The sequence below is a fragment of the Carettochelys insculpta genome, chromosome 1 (assembly GCF_033958435.1).
Source record: "Carettochelys insculpta isolate YL-2023 chromosome 1, ASM3395843v1, whole genome shotgun sequence".
Lineage (NCBI taxonomy): Eukaryota > Metazoa > Chordata > Testudines > Carettochelyidae > Carettochelys > Carettochelys insculpta.
The window spans coordinates 251,289,895-251,305,984 of NC_134137.1; the positions used below are offsets into that span (position 1 = coordinate 251,289,895).

General features: G+C 42.0%; 1 protein-coding gene across 1 annotated transcript; it reads left to right on the forward strand.

Moving 5' to 3' along the window:
* The first annotated feature begins 9,157 nt into the window (after positions 1 to 9,157).
* Positions 9,158 to 15,833, forward strand: SPX (spexin hormone). The gene is made up of 6 exons (XM_074998583.1): positions 9,158 to 9,163; positions 10,090 to 10,170; positions 10,301 to 10,358; positions 12,244 to 12,306; positions 14,212 to 14,295; positions 15,775 to 15,833. The coding sequence occupies exons 1-6, from the start codon at positions 9,158 to 9,160 to the stop codon at positions 15,831 to 15,833; spliced, it is 351 nt and encodes a 116-aa protein (XP_074854684.1).
* The last annotated feature ends 257 nt before the right edge of the window (positions 15,834 to 16,090 follow it).

A 16,090-nucleotide genomic window follows, 5' to 3' on the forward strand; every position in this document is an offset into this window, starting at 1 on the left:
AACCATTGTGACCTTTATGTGAAATACTGTGACATGCTAAAAATACAACAATTTCTTTTACTAGAGAGACAGTATTAGCCAAATAGCAGGAAAATCTCTCTGCAAAAAGTAGCATGCTACAATAGAATAGTTTTCAGCCATCAGAAAAGGTCAGCTGACCACCAAATCCTAAGAAAGATGTAAGTGTTTCTGTGGGATTTGTTGGCTCAGGATAGACTCTTCTTTAAGCAGGTCTGAGAAAGGCTTGCATATAACATTGCACACACTAGAGAAGGTAAGCTCCTGCAATGACAGAAGCACCTAAGGCCAAGGAAGCATTTGACCTTTGCTTCCACACACCCCCGACTCCCACCCGTGAATCGGGTAGAGAAGATTTTTGTCTACTGACCAGGATAATGACCTTGCTAAATGAAATTCACACAGCCCGTTCCTGTTGTCTGTGTAGTCCATTTGTCACACAGTCCCCCCCATGGATCTGGACAAGAAATGCTGTCAAGTGGCTTGATGCTGACATTTGATCGCAAATGGTGGATTAAACTAGGCCTGAGGCAAATTACATAGAACTCTCAAAATGTGGATAATGGGACAGCTGGGTATTGTTACATACCTTGAGGATGCTAACCAAAGGTCTTGTTATATCATATCTGTTTGGAGAGGTCTACAAAACATGCAGACATGCTGTAAAATATAGCTTTTCCACATTGGACTCATTTCTGTTAAAGGAAAGATTAGAAAATTTTCGGTAAAATTTTCAAAAGCACCTAAGTGACTTAGGAGCCTATATACCTTTTCTTAAGTGACTGAGGCATTTATGTCCAGATACAGGAGTTAGATACCTAAATAAATACCTTTTGGGATCTGGGCCTTAGCAGCCTAAATTCTATTGACTTTCAGCAAGCCTTTTGCTCTTAAGTGCTTAGGTTGCTTTCAAAAATGGAAATTAGGTTCCTAAGTTACTTTGACACTTTTGAAAATTATGAACCTTGCTACAGAAAATGAAGAGCACAGTCTATTTTAAAACATATATTTGATTCTCATCATAGAGACTACAGGCTACTGAAACAGAAGCTGTTTACAAAGTTTTTTTTTTTTTAACACCTTCGAAGAAGTGACGGTAGTAGTAAACATTTGCTATTTGCAACAGAAGTGGAATGCTGTTATGGTTGGGTCTGTTCTTGAGATAGAAGACATGTGCCTTGTTTTGTCTGGTGAGAATCAACCCACAAACTGTGAACCAGATGACCAGATGTAGAGATAAATAAAACGCATGTAGATGCTTGATCTTTTTATTCCCACGTGTTTTCCTTTCTCTTTTTTTAGGATGGAATCAAACAAAATCATTCATATAATCCTGAAACAGTTCCACAAGTCCTCTTTCAGTGCTTGGTAAAATCTTCCCAAATGCCCTGATTCTTGGATCTGAGCTTGCATTTGTGGGAGAGGTAGCCAGCAACTGAAATGGTGATCCAAGTGACAGCCTGGAAGTGGGGCCAAACGCTAATCAAATCAGTACAGTGAGCAGTGTTCCCTGTAAGCTGAGCACTTGGGTGGCCACCCAGGAGAGCTTCACATGCCACCTACCTGATTAACAGAGCATTCACAGCTGGCAGCATGTGTTTCTATTGGTGGTGCACATTTGCATGTGTTGTGGTGCACACAACAAAATTTATTCCACGCGGATGGAAAAAAAATAGAGGGAACTTTATCAGTGAGGGTGGGCACACTGAACCGTTTTGGTCAAACTGGTGCTGAAGAAATGGTTTAACTCTCTAGTACTGATAAGCCTAGAGATTCTTTCCCGGTGTAGAAACAGGAAATGTCCCTCAAAATTCTTATCACTTTTTAAATCAGTTGAAGCTATGGTATAAACTAGATCCTTGTGCTCCTATTATCAGTTCCTGATTAGTCTAACAACTCCAACTGGTCTTAAAAATCAGGTTAGATGAATTTGTTTTAACCTAGTCAAAGTGTAGACAGCAGGTTTTAATGCAACAATATTGCTTCTAACAAAGAACCCAACTCAAGACCCACTGAATTTGATAGAAAAACTCTCAACTTCAGAGGGTTTGGGGTCAGGCCCAAACTGACTGATAAAATAATTGCTGCATTGACAGTCACTGTATGAACTGCCCTTGGGTGAATAAACAAGACTCAGTGTTGTACGGTCAAGGAATTTCAATAAAATATTTCCAAAACGGTGGTCAGATGTGGCAGACATTCCGTACAACAGCAATGTAATTACATCTCGCAAGGATTCCATCTTCTGGTGACGTTTCCTTGTAGCACAACCTTTCTGCTCAGGCTATTTGATCCAATTTCCAGAGGATTTGCCTCACTACAAATATAGGCAATTGGCTAGTTGGGAAACTACCATTCCCATCATGTCCCTCCCCTCTGACCTTTGACCCTCCCCCAAGGGGACTTGCCGACACAGCCCCTTTCCCTGGCCAGTAGCCAGAGAGGGGGCAGAAATTCTATGGCTACATCTACACTAGATGGTTTTGTTGACAAGAACTGGTGCTTTGTTGACAAAGCCCTCAGAGCATCCACACTAAAAATGCTTTCTGTCGATATACTGCTGACAGATCTCAGCACTTTTGTCAACAATCTTCTGCTTCACCCACATGAGGCAGAATGCCTTTCTCAACAAAATCTGTTGACAAAAAGCTGTGTGGATGCTCATGGGGGTGGAGGGTGATCCTCTGTTGACAGACAGGGCTTCTGGGTCACCGGGCAGCCCTGTCTGCTGTGCTTCCAGTTAGCCATTTTTGTCAAGAGAGTGGCTGGGCAGTCCAGACACTCTCTGTCGACATTGCGATCCCCTTCTGTGTGTGGCTGCACTCAGTTGACAGAATTTTTCGGAAGATATCTTTCAACAATAACTGCTGTCAACAGATTGCGGTAGTGTAGACATAACCTAAGAGTTGGCAACACCAGACATATAAATAAAATATAGTATATAGTGAAGATTAATTATTTTTATAACTCTAGCACCTTGGAGGTCAGAGGTTTTCCTCGTAGAATTTCTGTCACCTTAGCATAGACGCATGGAATAAAAGAGGTTCTCACAGTTTACAACCAGATGGGGTGCTTGAAGAAAGAATGGGACAGTAGTGGTCAGCACACTAGGCCGTGGTCACAGCAGTAGGTGACGTAGGCCCTGACTTTGGCTGTATGGTTCACAACCCTGTGGTTACCAATCCCTCACAGATGAGTTCCTCCACATACCTCAGAACTCAAGCTCAGTCTTGGGTTTCATCATTTACTCTGTCATGTTAGGTAGGTTAATGACCTTTAGAACATCTTTCCGAATAAGCATATGTTATGTTTCTTTTAATGAGGGGGTCCTGCTGCTGCAGTGAGCTTCTCTCCACCACGCTGATTTTGCGTATTGATTACTTGCCAAAGCCACTTACTCAGTGATGTGAATCTGCTGAGAAATGGCAGGAATGATGTAAATCATTTGATGTAGAACTCATCAACCCGAGCTCTCAAAACAAAAAGAAAAGACACCTATCAGTTTAAAGTGTTATGATCCATAACCCAATTATAGGATATTTTATTTTTCAAATATATATGTATGTATTCACAAACATGCAATTGTATGTGCCTAAATTATGTATGTAAGCACCCTGGGCACATGCACGTTGATGTATGTTTCTCATCCTAAAGTATAATTTAGTTTTGCTGGGGGCTGTTAAACTGCTGTTATCACTGCAGGGGAGGGCTGCATTTCTTTGAATAGTATAAATAGATGCTATGTAAAGCATGGTGGCATGAAAGATGCTGTAAAGGGAGGAAGAATGGTCTTTAGGTTAAAGCATTCTACTAGGATCAAGAGTCCTGGGTCAGTTCCGGTTTTGCCCACACAGACTTTTTGTATGACCTTAAGCTAGTCATTGCAGGCAAAAATTTCAAAAGCCCTACTAACTTAAGGCACCTATATTACTTAGGCACTTATGACAATTTTACCTGAAGTCTTGACATGCCTGTCTCCCTCAAAAGTAAGGATTATGATATTCGTTAGGCACAGAAGTTTGTGAAGTTAGTTACTGTAAGTAGTAGTAGGTAGTCCGTTGTGTCCGACGATGACATCTTGAGCTTGCACAGTCTCATCGGTTGTGGACTCACATGTGGCTGAGGAAACCAAGTTTTGAACAGCATGGGCATTCACAGCGGGGGCAAGGGAATTGTCCTGGCTCTGTTGGTGCAGCTGCTGCTGTTGCTTTCTTCCTCTCACGAGCATCAATGAGACATACACATCGCTGCTCTTCAAAGTTGTCATACACATGTCGTACGAGAGCACAACAGCCTGTTCGGTCTTTTGCACGCTGCTCAAGCTGAGCTGGTTTTAAACCAGCATGGGCAATGTTGGCCTTCACGCAGTCTTGCGAGGCCGACCTTGATTCCTTTTGCCCTGGGAGAGTTCACCATAGAGGAGTTGCTTAGGGATTCTCGACTCCTCCATTCGTATGACTTGCCCTGTCCAGCGAAGCTGGGCTTTCAGAATCACGGCTTCGATGCTTGTAGTTCTTGCTCTGTCCAGAACTTCCCAGTTTGTAAATCCGTCCTGCCATCAAATTTGCAGTATTGACCTCAGGCTGCATGTGTGGAAGCACTCCAGCAGTTTTATATGTTTTCTGTACAAGGTCCAGGTTTCACAGCCATACAGGAGACTGGTCAGGACTACAGCCTTGTACACTTTCAGTTTAGTGCACTGTTGAATATTGTATTGAGTCAACATTCGCAATCTCAGACGTCCTAGTGCCAGGCTGGCCTGGCAGATTCTGGCATTGATTTCTTTGTCAAGGGAGCCATCATTGGCTATCACACTGCCAAGGTACTTGAACTCCTCTCCTGTTTTTAACTCTATTCCTTCAATAAAGAATGAAGCAGTGAGAACAGCAGATCCTGGAGAAGGTAGTACCTTAGTCTTTCCAAGGCTGATGGTCAAACCAAAGAGGCGAGTGGGATCAGCAAACTTGTTGATGATGAGCTGGAGATCAGATTCCTTGTGTGCCATAAGTGCACAGTCATCAGCAAAAAGGGCTTCAAGGATGAGCTTCTCAAGCCTTTTAGCATTCAGACAATGAAGGTCGAAAAGTAATCCATTGTCTGTATTTTATGTAGAATCCATGGTCCAGGTCCCTAAGTGTGCGGCTGAGGATGCACCTGAAAAAGAGGTTGAATAACACTGGGGCCAGCACACACCCTTGCTTCACACCATTGGATATCTCAAATGGATCTCAGGACTCCCCATTTGAAAGAACAAAGCCAGTCATGTCATCGTGGAACAGGCATATGAGCTTAATGAATCTTTTTGGGCAGCCAAGTTTTGACAGGATAATCCACAGGGCTTCTCTGTTGACAGTGTCAAACGCCTTGGTCAGGTCTATAAAGACAGCATACAGATCCAAATTCTGCTCTGTGCACTTTTCCTGGACCTCAAGAACAGCAAAGATCATGTCAATGGTGCTGCGGCCTGGGCAAAAACCACACTGTGCCTCTGATAGTTTCTCCTCTGAGATGTTGGTGATCAGACGGTTGAGAATGACTCGAGCCAAGATCTTCCCAGCAGCGCATAGAAGGGAGATGCCCCATTAATTTCCATAGTCAGCTTTGTTGCCCTTGTTCTTGAAGAGCAAGATGATTGTGGCATCCTTAAAGTCTTTGGGCATGTCTTCTTCTTCCCAGATGCTGATCAAGATGTTGTGAAAGCCTTCAAGTGACACTGGTCCTGCCACTTCGAAAATTTCAGCAGGGATACCGTCCATCCCAGGGGCTTTGCCAGAGCTGGTCTGGCTGATTGCCTTTTTGACCTCATTCATTGAAGGGGTCAGGTCAAGATTGTCTATTGTGGTTTTCTGAGGGATCTGGCCTAGGGCCAAAGTGTCAACAATGGAGGGTCTATTGAGAAGGTTGCTGAAGTGCTCTCTCCACTTATTGGTGATGCTGTTTTTCTCTCTCAGAAGGGTTATGCCATCTGCAGATAGAAGAGGTGTAGTACTTGGCTTTGAAGGTCCATATATAGCTTTGATAGCACTGAAGAACATCTAGGAGTTCTTGGTGTCAGCGTAGTATTGGACTTCATCAGCTTTACTGTTCCACCACTCATCTTGCATTTTACAAAGTGCCGTTTGCGCCTGGCTCTGAAGGCGTTTGAAACTTTCATATTTGGAGATTGAGGACTGATTGTTTTGCCATAGCAGAAACGCATTCTGTTTTTCCTCTAAGATCTTCATGATGGCCTCGTCATTTTCATCAAACCAGTCTTGGTGAACTCTCTTTTTCAGTTCTAGTGTTGACTTGTCTGACTCCATCACCAGGGTTTTGAACTGGTCCCACTTTTGTGTTGGGTGTCCAGTCTGAGGTCCATGGGACGTCCGCGCTTCGTCAAGGCAGGCTGCGAATTTCTCATGATGACCAGTATGTTGCAGCTTCCCGATGTTGAAGGAGGGTCTGACAACCTTGAGCTTCTTGCAGGGCAGTGGTGTGATGTGCAGCATAAGGACTGATCTGACAAGTCTATGATCAGTCCAGCACTCAGCTCCCTGCATGGCCTTGGTGAGCTTAACATCTTGAATATCCCGCCTGCGACTGATGACATATTCAGTCAGGTGCCACTGTTTTGATCTCAGGTGTATCCATGTGGTGTTGTTTTTATCGGCTTGCCTGAAGAGAGTGTTGGTAATCGTCAGGTCGTTTTCTGCACACAAGCTTGGCATTCATGTTACCAACACCATGATGCGCCAGCACCACGTTCCAGGTCCTACAGTCCTTGCCGACCCTCATGCTCATCACTTACGGTAAGTAATTTGAGAATAAAAATGCAAAGCATTAATTTATTTTTGATGCTGTTATAGCAACAACAAACATGTGGTCTGTCTCTCTTTCTCCTTCGATACACGGCTTCAACACTGGCGTGAGTGACTCCAGAGCATACCACTGTGAGGGAGGGGCAAATCAGGCTCCAATTTTCATGCCAACAATCCTCATTGCTCCTACATCTGTTTTAGAAAATCTTCAGAGTGCTGGGTCATGTATCCACAGGTGAAATATTGTATACATGGATTTAATTTCCTACCGTTGCAGAATTTTAATTTTGTCCCCACTGTCTAAAGAGGCGCAAAAGACTGTACAGAGCCACTTTTATGACACTTAAATGAATGGCTGCGGCTGCGCGTTAACGTTTGTCTCTGTGTGTGCATAACTGTTAAATGAGACGCAACCCAGAAAGTCCTCTTTAAGGCCAGGGCTTGAACGGCCAGAGGAACGTTTCTGGTCTGTCATGGACAAGAAGCTGTTGCTAAAGACTGGAAACTTCAACTTGCAGAAAATGCAAGTAGAAACCCTTCTGCTGGTTAAGGGCACATCATGACTTACCTTTTTAAAGGTCACAGCCCCCCCATTACCACTTTAGTTATATGAGACCATAATCTAAGCCGTTCCCTTATTTTTCCCTGCATCCACAACACAGCTAGGAGCCTAACTCTGTACCGTTGTCATTCAACCTTGCCCAGCATCTGTTATGAAATCCGACAGCTACATCCTCATCGCTATAGGCCACAATTGCATTCCACTCCAGCAAAAGGCTGGACTGCGCTCCACATGTGAGCAGCATTTACATAGTACTGACCTAGATCGCTCTTGAAGGGGGCAGTTGTGGCCAAAGGAGCACAAAAGCCAGTTAAGGTACAGACCTTAACAAACTCATCTACCCATTGCCCACCTGTGTCTCCACAGGAGCACACATGTATCACAAACTAGGAAGACTCTTTTTGTGGGGGCTGTAGGTCCATTTACCTAAGAAATATGTGCAGTGTCAGCCCTGTCCATGAGAACACCACTATTTTTCATTCCTCTGCTTGCCTGCTCACTCCTTGGCTATCCCTTCACGAGACCCTTGTCAGGGAAGTATGTCTTCCTTTTTACAAATGAGTCATTATAGGTACCAAAGTGAAGACAGCTGCCAAGCAGGCAGGCAGTGTTGAAGCTGAGATTAGAAGGTAAGAATATTTATTCCCTTCCCTAGGAAGTGCCAGACTAGATCAAACCAGAGGTCCATGCTGGTCAGTATCTTGCCACTGACAGTAACCAGTGTCTGATGTAGTCACTCTTTGTATAAAGGGCACATTTATACATTGTGTGTACAATGCTGATAAATGAAGAATAGATGTTTTGACATGTTTTCCCAAAGGTTATATGTTTCAATAGAATCCAATAACCAAGCCAATAAGATGCTTATAAGGATGACATCATTTTATTACGTCTACCAGTGTTCTTCTAGTAATCTGTAACATACACCTGCCGTGTATTTCAGGTGTTTATAACAAATATTATTAATTTATACAAGGAGCCTTAATATCAGGCCTCATTCTTCAAATTCCTGCTCTTTGTTGTCTGGGCGGTTCTGTTGCTCTAACTGCTCAAGAATGGGCTTTCATTCTAACCATTCCATATAGTTGTGACCATCAAGACTGCAAAGGAAATACAGTTCAATGTTTTAAAAATTCTGCTTGACCTTTTGATTTCTCATGGCTGGAACAAACCAATAGGCAAGAACAAGAGACTTATTCCTCTTATGTTAGACAGCATTAACACTGACATGCTGCTTTTTTCAGTCGCATTTTCTGAGGCATTGGTACATGGTGACTCTTCAGAATAATTTGCTAACTTTTCCATAGGATCACTTGTCAGTCACGGCAGTTGATGCCAACCTTACACACACTAGGTAAGCTACTCAAAGAATTTGTTATCCTTATTAATATTTGCTGTTGACTCCTGCTATCAATCGTTCTGCACGACAATGATGTTTGACTGAGAAGCAGGTGGGAGAAGTTTGGACAGTTGATACATTCAGGAAGTAACCTGGCTAATGGGGTGAATCTCCATGTCCGTGGGATCTGTCATTCAATCATTTCCCTGACTCCCTGCAAATATGCAAGTCACCCTGAGGAGGCATCAGACCTTCTACTTCTTGATCTCCAGGGCTGACAAGAGGTCCCTTTAGACTCTTCCACTCTGCTGTAAAGGGGGTGGGGATTTTCTCTCAGAAGGCTATAAAAGGGAACCCCAAATTGCAACCAGCTCAAATATCTTTCAACGCACAATCCTAGCTCACCCTATCCAAAACTATTGAATCACAGGGGCACCAAGTATGAAGGTAAGTCAGGAGCTTTTGATAATTGGATACTTTTTGGTAAATAGTTTCTCCAACAGCTTCAGGGGTGTTTGTTATTTTAGGAGTAATGGGGGGGTGTGGCTTGTCGGTTTTTTAAAAAATTTAGAAAACAAGTAAAAATGGCATTGTGGTTTCCAGGGTACTGTAAACCAAACAGATTAAACGATTAATAGCACAATGACTTCTAAAAACAGATGGGATGAAATGAACATCTGTGAGTCACAATAGGTGCATGCTCTTATTTATCTCATGAATCAAAGCATGGAAAACAAAGCTTGTGTTGTGTATGCAAACTGAAGATTCAGCTTGCTTTCTCTATGAATTGAGTTAATTATACTCATTTTCAAATGCTGGATCAGCATGCAAAACCCACCATTTTTAATAGGTGTTCATAAAAATATTTGTATTATTAGTCAGTAGCCTGACTGGTGTAAATCTAACACTAAGAAAAACAATGTTTATTTACCTACAAAGCAATAATCTGCCTTACTGTTTTTAAAATGCCAAATCCCCTACACTGGAATATAGAAATGTTTGCCGCTCATCTCATTAGCATCCAGAGTTGGGCGTAAACAGGCATTATCTAACCTGTCTCTCTGGGTACATAGACTATGTCCATTACTGCAGTGTCTGAAGACCTAGAATATTTGTAAAAGAAAGAATACAAACATTCTGATGTCAATGGCAAACTTTACAGCCATATGTAAACTTCACACCATCTGATATTAATATCCATCCTCTCCTTAAATTTGATGAGGTTTGGCTGGGAGGGTGTAATGCATGGAATAGAGGGGGTTTAGAAGCAAAGGAGGTCTGGACTAACTTCAGGAAATGAAGCTGAGTGGAGAAGATGACGGGGTATCTGAAAAGCAATTTCCCTTGTCCTTGTGGTTGTTTGTCCTGTGCAGGGATTGCGTAAACTGACAACTTCTGCCATGGCCTTGTTCCTTACAGCTTCTTTCATTCCGTACACCTGGAGTGCTCCTCAGGTAAAGTGCTTTATTCAGACAGTGTACATACATTAGTAATTCTGACTGATGGATGTTGGTAAAGTAGTGGTGCTCATTGTGAGTGACAAGACTGTGATAATGGGTCATTTTTCTCTCCTTTGGTGTGAAGAGTCACTTCCAAAGAAGAAACTGGACTCCTCAGGCTATGCTCTATTTAAAGGGTGCACGTAAGTTCCAAGCTATTTCAGTTTTGAGAACTGTACTTTCTCTATCAAGGGTTTATTCTTTGCATGCTTTGTTCAACACAGGCAGAGAACTGAGATGTGTTAAATATCAGAGGAGTTGAAAGCTCAGGGGATCACAAGGATGTGTTGACTGTGACCCCTTCTTACCTTAAAAACATTGCTGTTATTTTTTGTAATTTTTGGAAAAAAACATTTTTAAACATTTCCAAAGGGATGTATTTCTGGGTTGGTTGTTAAATCTGCTGGAAAAATAAACTTTCCCTTTGAAGTTGATTTTTGAAAGGCTTAACATATTTTGGCTATATTTAATTGATATGATTAATCCTGTGCTTTATTAAGCATCTCCACAAACAACAACGTAGGAGAATGTTCTAAGGCAAAACTTGTGCCAGGAATTCATCGCCTAAGAGGCTTCTACTCCCGAGGATGGAAAGGCTGTGTTATCTATTTCTAGATAGTGCTCTGTGTAAATCTATTTTTCTTAATTCAACATTGAAGGGATAGTGTTTAATAATCAAAGGTGTATCCAAACTGAGATTTTGTGATTAAAAGTAAAAATCTAGAACCAATGGAATTTTTTTCATTTTTTGAAAACAATCCCCTGGAAACAGCTAGTTTAAAAAGAAATAAACATTTTGGCTGTGGCTACACTAGCACCCCCCTTTTGAAAGGGGGATGCTAATGAGCCACTTCGGCAGATGTTAATGAGGCACTGCCATGCATATGCAGTGCTGCATTAGCATAATGGCAGCAACACACGTTTTGAAAGTGCTGCTTTCAGAGTGCACGCCGTCAGTGTAGGTGGGAGCCTTTTGAAAGGAGCCCCTGGATTTCGAAAGCCCCTTCTTCCTATTTGGTTTTGGTTTTCCCATTAGCATCTGCCAAAGTGGCTCATTAGCATCCCCCTTTTGAAAGGTGGGTGCTGTGGTTGCCACGGCCTTTCGAGCCAAACAAGCCTTTAGGTTGTGTATGCTATCCAAACAAAACAGCAATGCAAAACTATCAGTAAAAATTCCTACAGACGGGAAAAAAAAATTCATAGCCTAAACCCCTAGAATGCAAAAAGCAAATGGCATAAATTATTTTAAAAACTAAATTAAGAGCCAAAATATTTGCTGATGTAAATGGGAGAAAATGTGCCAAAGTCAAAAAAGCTGCCTCCATTTATACCAGCAGAAAATTTGGTCCCAGGCTTAAAAATGAACTGTTATTTTTAATAATGTGTTGTAATTTTACTAAAGCTAGGGTTACCATATTTGAATTTTAAAAAAGAGACCACTCCTGAGATAGAGTGCATCTGTATCAGTATCTACCAATACACATTGAATTAATGTACTACATATACTAGAACACATTAACACACCCTGATTTGGTAGATACTGATACAGACACACTCCCTTCTCAGGGGATGTCATCTACTTTGAAAGTTCAGATAGGATAACCCTAACTAAATCTGTTTATTAGTAATGACACATTCAAAGTAATTTGTCTGCAGTATTATATATTTTCTCTTTAAAAGAAAAATGACAATGCTCCTTTAAAAAAAGCTATAGAATTATAATGCATTTGGATATAGAGGAGCAAAGGCGTGTGAAGGAAGAAGTTGGAAAATTTCACGCATAATTCCTGAGGAAAGTTCATCAAGCAGTGGGAAAGGGTGAAAATCATGAGCCCTTTGGAACAGAATGCAGCTCTGGTAAAGCAGTCTGTTCTACCATTTTGATTACTCTGAAATCATCTGATCTCAGGCTCTTGGAGACATCTATCACTAGAATGGTTGTTTAGTTGTGTAAAACAGGTTGAAATTACTATGATAGGGATCTCTTGTTATGCTTTCATTTTGCCCCCCTCCCCATTGCTTTTTTAGAGGGACGTCGCTTCATTTCAGATGAGAGCCAGAGGAAGAATCTGTATGATGGATTGCAGCTAGGTAAGCTCAAATGGGAATTCGTTTAAGGAAAAAAACCTTTTATATTCTTCCATTTCCACAATCCGCACTCCCTCCCTAAAATAACTGATCGGGTGGGATAGGAAAAACAGGTGCATAAGAAATGGAGAAAACTTTAACAGTAAACAAAACATTGTCTTGTGGGATAAGGAGGTAATTCAATGGAAAAATTTAAACTAGGGGGAAGCTACTTTTCTACTTTTTATTTTGTTTTGTTAGAGTCAAATGCAAAGTGGCACCTTTGAAGTGTCAAGCTCTGGAAATAGAGAAAATATTAGACTATGGCTGTGTCCACACTAGCTCCCAACTTCAAAGGGAGTGTGGTAAGTAGGGTGTTGGGAGATTACTAATGAAGTGCTGCAGTGCATATGAAGCAATTCATTAAGCTGATTCTCCCCTGTGGCAACTTCAAAGCGGCAAACTTCGAAGTGCCGGCTTTTAGAGTAAAGGGACTTCGAAGTAGCCCGACCACTTCGAAGTACCAGCGGGTTAGCTGCAGCTACACACAAGCCGGCACTTCAAAGTTTGCTGGGGTGGGGGGGAATTAGCTTAACGAAGTGCTGCTTATGCACCACAGCACTTCATTAGTAATCTCCAAACACCCTACTTATCATGCTCCCTTCAAAGGTGGGAGCTAGTGTAGACACAGCCTATGTGGTGCAAACTGAACCTTGCAACTAGAAAACTAATTTAAACAAAAAGCTATGGTTACACTACAGAGTTCTGTCAACAGAAGTCACTGTCAGAAGAGATTTCCTGAAAATACTTCTGTCCACAGAGCGTATCCGCACACAAAAACCCGTTGGAAGAGTGCTGTACTCTGTCAACAGAGCAGCTGGACTGCCCAGCTGCTCTCTTGACAAAACAGACAGCTGGAAGCACAGCAGACAGAGCTGCCCATTTTTCTGGATGCCCTGTCTGTAGAGAGAAGGTCCCCCCACACCCCTTCCTGAGCATCCACAAAACTTTTTTTGTTGACAGAATCTGCCAAAAAAAAGTCACTCTTCTACCTCTGGGAGAAGCAGAATGTTGTCAGCAAACATGCCAGATTTTATCAAGATATTGTCAACAAATCCCATGTGTGTGGATGCTCCACTAGTTTTCTCAACAAAACTGGGGTTTTGCAGGCAAAACTTGCTTGTGTAACCATAGCCTAAGGGGTTTTAGAAAAAATTGTTAGTTTCCATCTATTTCCGTGTCTACACGAGCCCCTTCCTTTCGAAAGGGACATGTTAATGAGCGGGTTCATTATATGCTAATGAGGTGCTGTGATGAATATGCAGTGCTTCATTAGCATAAGGGCAGCTGCAGCGATTTGAAAGTGCGGCTTTTCAAATCGTGCGCCGCCCATGGAGACGGAACCTTCCGAAAGGCCCCCCCCCTCCCAAGTTTTTGAAAGCCCTTCTTCCTAACACCAGATAGGAAGAAGGCCTTTCAAAACTGGGGGTGTCCTTTCGGAAGGTCCTGTCTCCATGGGTGGCATGTGATTGAAAAAGCTGCACTTTCGAATGGCTGTGGCTGCCATTATGCTAATGAGGCACTGCATAGTCATTGCAGCACCTCATTAGCATCTTTCAAACCCACTCATTAACATGCCACTTTCAAAAGGAAGGGGCTCATGTAGACACAGCCTTTAAATTAATGGCAAGGTAGTTCATGCCATGATTTAATGGGCTATTTGGGGACAGAGAATTGTACTGAAAGTTATTGAAACAGTCTATGAAAAATATTTCTAAAAGTCTCCCTTTTGTTTTCAAGCTGTAAAGATTAATAAGAAAATGAAGGGCAGAATGTGAAATGCAGAAATTTTGCAGGCACACATTGGTTAACTGTGTTTCATTGCTATAGGTTTAGATTTGAGAAAGCGCGTTGGCTTTGTCTCTCCAGAAACACACAGCCAAAATACAGATCCTTTAGCTCTGTCAGAGGCTGCAGCACTATTTCTTAACTCATTACAGAAAGCACAAGTAGGTAAGTGTATAATTTATTTTACTCTGAGCTTCTAGAGGCTTTATGAATACTCCATTTATTAATGCTTTAAACTATAGCTGAATGTAAACACATATTATGTCCTCAAGTATATTGCATTAGAAGTTCCAGTAAGAAAGACTGAAACATGTATCTGAGAACTGATAGGATAACTGTTGGTTTATCCTGCTTCAGTATTTACTTTTCTCATTTGTTAGTAGCTGTCCTAATACTTAACTCACTTCTTGTTATCCTGACTCTTGCTTGTTTGGGCTCTAAAGACTGTTTATAATGGCTTGCCTTTGCAAGAGCAAACTCCTCTTTTGGGTACCAGATTTTGCAGATTACAGATCATGGGTGAGATCTGTACCCTTGCTCTGGTTCCTTTACACCAGGTAGAAAGGTCAGACTGAAGTGAAAAAGCACTAAATGCCATACTAGAGGCACGGTGCAGGCCAGCTATAAAGCTACAGCCTGAGGAGCCTGTGGCTGGGGCATCGAGGTGTCTTAAAATAGGGGCTGGCTTATTTCAAAATGGGTAAACCTCATTGAACAAGTAATGGCACCAATTTCAAAATAAGCCAGAGTGCATCCAATTGCTCTATTTTGAAATAGGCTCTGTGGGTGCAGACACTGTTTCCAAATGCATTTCGTGTGTAGCTATGTTATTTTGAAATGAGATATTCCAGAATGGCTTATTTCAAAATAAGGCTGCTGTGTAGACATACCCTCAGAGTGCATATAATAAAGTATGCATTTATTTTTGACTAAAATGATTAAGGAAAATTCCAAAGAAAGGTCAAATACGCTGCAGTCTCCCAGAGATGTAGCTTCTTCATTGTCCTTAAGATCATCCACCCTGACATAGTATGCCCCTGATGTTCCCTAGCAAGAAGGCAAACTTCTTGTAAAGTCTGTTAAGACAGCACGCATAATCATCACTGCACACAGCACAAAGCCCCTTGCTTTTCCTAGATAGCTACACATCACACAGTTCCAGCTCTGATTTCTCTGTCTTGCTCTCCTTAGCAGCTGAACTTCCCGGCTGTGGCTACACCAGCCCCTTCCTTTCAGAGGGGGCATGGTAATGAGGCACTTGGACAGATGCTAATGAGGCACTACCCTGAATATGCAGTACCTTATTAGCATAATGGCTGCCACATGTGCTTCAAAAGTGCTAATGACCCTGATTTCAAAAGCCTCTTTGAGTTTGGTTTTGGGAAGAAGGGGCTTTTGAAATCAGGGGGAGGGGAGTTGCAAAAGGCCCCTGGCCACACAGGCAGCATGTGTTTTGAAAACAGCACTTTTGAAGCATGCTTGGCTGCCATTATGCTAATGAGGTGCTGCATCTTCATGGCAGCACCTCATTACCATGCCTCCTCTGAAAGAACGGACTAGTGTGGCCACAGCCCATGTTTAAAGACACCACCTGCAGCTTATTTCCACCCCCACTCCTCATATCTTGTCTCTGTTGTCTTGCAGCTGAAGAAGAAACCAATGATCACCCTGGATATGTAACAGACAGTCTATTAAGGTGGTGAAAGATTTCAAGTTGTATAAACATCCCTATCCATCTTGCTTTAATTCATGGTCTGTGTTAGCAAAACATTTCAGTTCCTCTGACTCCACTTGTGTTCTGAGGAAATAAAACAAATATTTCTGCATTTTGAATGCACACTGATTAAAGGTTATCATTCAGCTACAAAAACTATTTAAATTGATTTCCCATCTTAGAACACATTTCAGCTTGCAAGACCCAAACATTGTGCTTGTATTGAATTGTTTTCCATAATTTTTC

Coding starts and splice junctions, on each gene's coding strand:
- SPX (XM_074998583.1), top strand. Junction 10,359..12,243: donor GCTCTATTTAAAGGGTGCAC/GTAAGTTCCAAG, acceptor TTGCTTTTTTAG/AGGGACGTCGCTTCATTTCA. Junction 12,307..14,211: donor GTATGATGGATTGCAGCTAG/GTAAGCTCAAAT, acceptor TTGTCTCTCCAG/AAACACACAGCCAAAATACA.